Source organism: Tachypleus tridentatus, chromosome 6, assembly GCF_004210375.1.
Source record: "Tachypleus tridentatus isolate NWPU-2018 chromosome 6, ASM421037v1, whole genome shotgun sequence".
In the NCBI taxonomy this organism is placed as follows: Eukaryota; Metazoa; Arthropoda; class Merostomata; order Xiphosura; family Limulidae; genus Tachypleus; species Tachypleus tridentatus.
In genome coordinates, this window is record NC_134830.1 from 13,631,005 (window position 1) to 13,637,004 (window position 6,000).

The 6,000-nt window shown below is 33.5% G+C and overlaps 1 protein-coding gene across 1 annotated transcript in view; it reads right to left on the minus strand.

Moving 5' to 3' along the window:
- The window catches only part of LOC143254488 (locomotion-related protein Hikaru genki-like), a 50,030-nt gene extending 45,925 nt beyond the window's left edge, over window positions 1–4,105 (minus strand). The window contains exon 1 of the mRNA XM_076509662.1: window positions 3,780–4,105. Within this exon, the coding sequence (XP_076365777.1) occupies window positions 3,780–3,876 (97 nt within the window). The 5' untranslated portion in view covers window positions 3,877–4,105. The remainder of the gene's footprint in view (window positions 1–3,779) is intronic.
- Between the last annotated feature and the right edge of the window lie 1,895 nt (window positions 4,106–6,000).

The window sequence follows — 6,000 nt, forward strand, 5'->3', positions numbered from 1 at the left end:
CAGCAGTGTACAAGTCAAGAGTTGTTTTATTTGATGATATAACTTGAAATTATAGAGCTTTAATATAACTATATTAACTGGTAAATAACTAAGGAGAGTTTTCGCGTTGGCTTTTGGGTTTTGATTGACCAGAGGGATTCGCGTTCAATGTCACATAAGGGCTTACTATAAATTTTGTGCTCAGAATGACATGTGGAGTTTCTAGAATAGAAATTCTGGGATCAATCTTCTAGGCTATCTAGTTAAGTTGGCATTGCTGTTAAAACTTGTCAGAGTTTGTTCTAGGTTGTCATTTTTTAGATCTTATTCTGTTAATAAACAGTGTTCGTTTTATCCGAGAACACTTTTTATTCTTGTTATGTTTTGCTTTTGGCTACAGGATTATAAACTTTACGTGAATAAAACAACAACTAATGCTAACACAAATAAAGTATTAAATAATCCACCTGAAGGCAACATGTACTTATGGTGCAAAGAGTGTTGATTTGACTTAATGTACTCAGTTTATTTATCTCGTACACTCTCTTTTATGATTAAGTGTCAGCTACTGAGTCATTTAATTCGGTTTATGGGTCGGTAGTTGTTTTGTCGGGTACTGCAGAATCTCTAGTCAGTATAAAGATAATATGCTTTCACTTTCTGTGTATTTCTGTATTTTCATAGTTTTCTTCTTTGTTGAATATTGCCCACAGCTACTCGAGAGCTACCTCCTCTAGCCTTTCTTAATTTTAAAGTGATAGGCTGGAGAGAAGAAGATTTGTTTGTTTGTTTTTGAATTTCACACAAAGCTACTCGAGGGCAATCTGTGCTAGCCGTCCCTAATTTAGCAGTGTAAGACTAGAGGGAAGGCAGCTAGTCATCACCACCCAGCGCCAACTCTTGGGCTACTCTTTCACCAAAGAATAGTGGGATTGACCGTCACATTATAACGCCCCAACGGCTGAAAGAGCGAGCATGTTTGGCGCGACAGGGATGCAAACCGGCGACCCTCAGATAACGAGTCGCACGCTTTAACACGCTTGGCCATGCCGGGCGAGAGAAGAAGGAAAGAGAGCTAACCAATACCTTCAAAACCAATTTTTGGGTTACTTTCGTCAGACGAAAGAGTCGGGTTTGATAGCCACCTTTATAACGCACCCATGGCTCCGACGTACGGAACGCTGTTTTTCTTTGGCGGTAAGGGAGTGCGAGCCAAGGAACCTCAAATTCACATTTGGATATGCTAGCCTTTTGAGGTTAGGAATACACTATATTTAAAATGTAGTTCCATTTCAGTGTTTTTTTCGTATAGCAAAGCCACGAAGGGCTATCTGCTCAGCCCACCGAGGGGAATCGAACCCCTGATTTTAGCGTTGTAAATCCGGAGACATACCGCTGTACTAGCGGGGGGCTGTTCCATTTCAGTAAAATTGCTTCGGAACAGAGAAAATTTACAGATAAAAAGCGCAGAAGTACAGGGAATTAAAACTAAAACTTACCATATTTACTACTGATTCTTATAGAATACAAACTGTGAGGGATTTTGTTTTGAAAATTAAAACACCAGGAGAGCACAAGTCAGAACATAAGTTTCTAGGGCTATCTGGAGTTGTTTTGGTAAACGTGAACAATTGTGAAATCCATAGAATTTCGTAATTTTCTTAATGTATCAGAGGAAATGTTTAACGATAAGTGTGGCAGAAACAAGTAATCACACAGAAACAAATAAATAAGTGTAACGTCACACATGGATAAGTCATGATGGCATAATTTAGGATTTGTATTAAAAACTACCACAAATGATGTCTGAAGTTAAGCGTAAAAGTTAACCAATAAATACATCATAGTGTGTTGATACTATACAACAATTTTGATTATTTAAAATGCGTTATACTTTAAAAAAAAAGTTCTCCGAGATTTTGAAGCGAAATTACTATAAAAAAAATGAAAACTCGCGTAAATATATACGTGTGTGTTCGAAGACACTGGAACAAAAATGAATTGAAATACCACTATCACATGTTTGGAGTAATACTAATGAAGAACTTACAAAATATATTGTGAACTTGAAAGAAGCTCGCAAGTTTGGGTACATCAAAATATTTACAAGTCACAAGAAACAGAACAAAGCTTTCCTTTGTTCTTGGGTATATTCCATGAAGGTTATGAAATTTAGTTGTCACGCAGATCAGACTGGATGTATTTGTTAGATATGGTGTAAAATTCATATTAGCTTAGTTCTTAATTAGATTTTGTGGAAGTGTGTTAAAGATACAGCCAATCTATGTGTTATTAGTGCATAAGAATAATCTATAATAACATGATTATTCATAACAATGTTTTTCAAAGAACCAAGCTAATGATCATCTTCATGAGAAGTGGAATAAAAACTAAAATAAAACAGATTAGAATGTAATTACTGCATCGTTATGATGAAATATAATATGATGCTATTGTTTTTTTACTATGTTAAGTTGTCACTGTTTTATTTTAAATATATAATACCGCAAGTAAATTCAACTAAATCAAAATAAAACCATTTTGCAATAATCTTAACAAATGTTCATCGTTTGTTTGTTATTAAGCACGAAGTTATACAATGGGCTGCCTGTCCTCCGCTCATCGTAGGTATCGAAACCCGAATTTTAGCATTGTAAATTGTGGTACTTATCAATAAGCCCTTGATTCAATATTGATCGAGTCATTAACCCTCAAGTTTAACACAGTAATTAATTAGATTTATCTTGTTTTTTTTTGTCCACAGAACTGAGATAAGATATGAAGATGTGCCGTATTTTTGTTTTCTTTAGGAAAATTTGTACTTGTTTATTTTTATTGTTTTTCGAGAGAGCACAGAATTCCAAAAATAGTTAAAACGTGACGGAAAAACAATAATACGAACATTATCTAGAGAAAGAACTTTTTTTCACCCTTCACGAAGGAAGAGTCCCCCGTCAGTGAACAATCAGTCCTTTTATCTGATTTATTTTCATCAGTAATTTCATGTATACCTTTCCAGTTTTATTTTTTTTCCAAAATTATTCTTACTAATTTTGGAATGTTTAAAATATTTAGTTGTTTTGGATATTCCTATAAAGTTGCACACGAGCATGTCTCTACTGGTCGTCCCTACCGATGTTACCCTAATCAAATGGCGTGATCTACGTTCACTTTTATAACGCACCCATAGCCCTAAAGTGCAGAGTCAACGGGAAGTGAATATTAACATAGGATTCACTATCCAGCATGCTAATCATTTACCATCTCTGGCTCCAAGTTTAAAAATGAGTTCTCTATTGATAGAATTTTCACTTGTGTTTAATGAAACGGAAAAATAAAACTTTAACAAAAGAAAACAACAACAACAGAGTTAAAGCGTTTATGGAAAAGAACTTACACAGGAAAAGTAGCGTAGGAGAAATTGACAGTAACATACAAATACCATGATATGTAAAGAATAGAAACCACTTCAGGTAAATTGGATGCATAAATAAAGAGACAGGGTGGATATAACTTGTAACTGTAACGTATAATAAGAAACAATTTATTGTTAGAATAGCTTTAGAATATATGTACATATGTTCACAAATTATACGAGTTTCTGCAATGTTTGAAATTGCAACGACAAATAGTATAATAAATACATAAATAGTTTGTATATTAAACGTTTCATGACAACTCACAGCTTTAAAATATTAAAAAAGTACACGTACCTCCGTTCAACAGAATTAAAGCTGGTAATTGTAGCGTATAAATATAAATTCGACGCAGTAAAAAAACTACAAGTAAAACAAACTTACCTTCTAAAGTTGCCATCATGATATGAGTTTCTGTAAATAACACTGTCATTAGAAGAGCTCGAGCCACAGACACGAGTGATTTGATAAGGGAATACATGGCAGGGAGTTTGGTTTGTTGTTTAAAATGTGGAAATATTGAATACTAATTTAATTCAGATTTTAAATATATCATGCTAGTTAATAAAAACGTTTTGAGATCTCAATAGATGAGAGACTAATAAAATCAAAGTTTTCAAAAGATGCCTAGTAGATTAAGTCGCTAAATTTTTGAGAAAGAAGATTGGCTAGCTTAAGAGAACTTTTCGCTGTCTCTTCGTGCGTTTCAATTTCCCGTTCCTTTTTGGCTGAGTGTTTTATGAACAGCGGCATTTTGTGATGAACTCACCCTCTCTGGTTACTAACGCAATCGAGACGTCATGTCAGGCTTGACCAATCACCAAGTTGATTTTTTTTTTTCGAGAAGACGCTGCTGGGAAGACAATAAATCTAACGGGCGTTTACTGATAGTCTGGTGGTTCCAGAAGATGAAAGTTTTCTTTTCTGTGATTGACAAATCTTATTGTCTTGGAAAATAAGGTTACTTTATTTAATACATTAATATTAAGGAACTAAAAAGATAATTTTATTATTATTTTCAGTTTGTATTTACTAAGACATTTAGATGAAAATCATTTTCTTTTCTAGTTGCTTTCAAATCCAGTTTCACGAGCGTCTGTAAAGACAGTTATTGTTTGAAATTTTTGCGCTATGTTTTAAAATATTAATCTAGTATTATATAAGACGTAATTATAGTATTATATAAGACGTAATTAGTCGAATTATAGCTCATGCAACGGTATGGAGATTTGTAAGCATTTAAAAAACACATGACAATGATAATACTTAAAGTTTCATTGGATTACAATATGTTAGTAAGACATAATTCATGGATGGCGTACGTGTACTTTTCCATAGACATAACAGTGGTTACTACTTCAGCAGTATCTAATCAGAATTTTAATATTCACATTAAAATTCTTATGCCTATTAGTACACTGCCATCATCACATAAAACTACTAGAAAAGTGAATGTTTCGATATAGATATTTAAGTCAAGGCGAAGTGATAATGAAATAAAAGTCATTTATCATGAACAGTTATTTATTTTGTTGCTCCTTGAACTTTCTTTGTCAATAGAATATACATTAACTCTTTCAAATGTTGTAACTTCGTGCATTATGACATTTTCAGCCGTGGGGGCATTATAAAGTGACGGTCAATCCCACTATTCGTTGGTAAAAGAGTAGCCCAAGAGTTGGCGTTGGGTAGTGATGACTAGCTGTCTTTCCTCTAGTCTTATACTGCTAAATTAGGGATGGCTAGCGCAGATAGCTCTCGAGTAGCTTTGCGCGAAATTCAAAACAAACCATAATCGTGCGTGATGTCACTGTGCTAAAATATTGGGAAAACATGTCCTACGAATGGGAATGTGATATTCCTCTGCATCCGTCGATTTTAATATGGAGAGTATTGCCTTCACTAGTCTCAAGTTGTTGATATTCATGAAGTAGTGAATGTCATTTCTGTTGCAAAACAACTGTCAATGTAGTAATATTATCAAATATTTCTTCTTTTTCCTTCATGTAGCGTTCCAGAGCCGTTTAACGTAGTTTTTTATCTGAAAAGAATAAAATATCTCAGCATGTGAACAAAGGGTATTATGATTTGTGTCCTACAACGCATATCCTTTGTTTTTCAAATAACAGGGGGTATTTAAATTCTGTAAAAAAATCATGTGTTATAATTTTTTACTTCCTCAATTCTAAAAGAAAATAAGTATTTTGTAAAAATATTATTATTTATATACGACATTAATGTGCTGCTTAAGCAATTGTAATTGTAACGGTACCAACATAAAAATATACGTTAAAGCAAACGTCTTTTGAAAAATAATTGTTACAACCTTCAGTTCTGCGTTCCTTTTCCAGTTGTTTAGAATCTACATGCTAAACTCAAATATCAGATGAAAGAATGTTGCAAAGAAAATACATACGTTCATAATCTACTAAATCTTGAACTGATTTATTAACAAATGACCAGCATCAATCAGTAAGAGTCTGGAATCGTCCACCTAATCGCAAGAAACAAAATGAAATGGGTATGTGCTGTAAACACTGTTGGTAATATGGAACATACATACATGTCTTAATTCATTGGAAAAAAATCTTGCATACCATGCTAA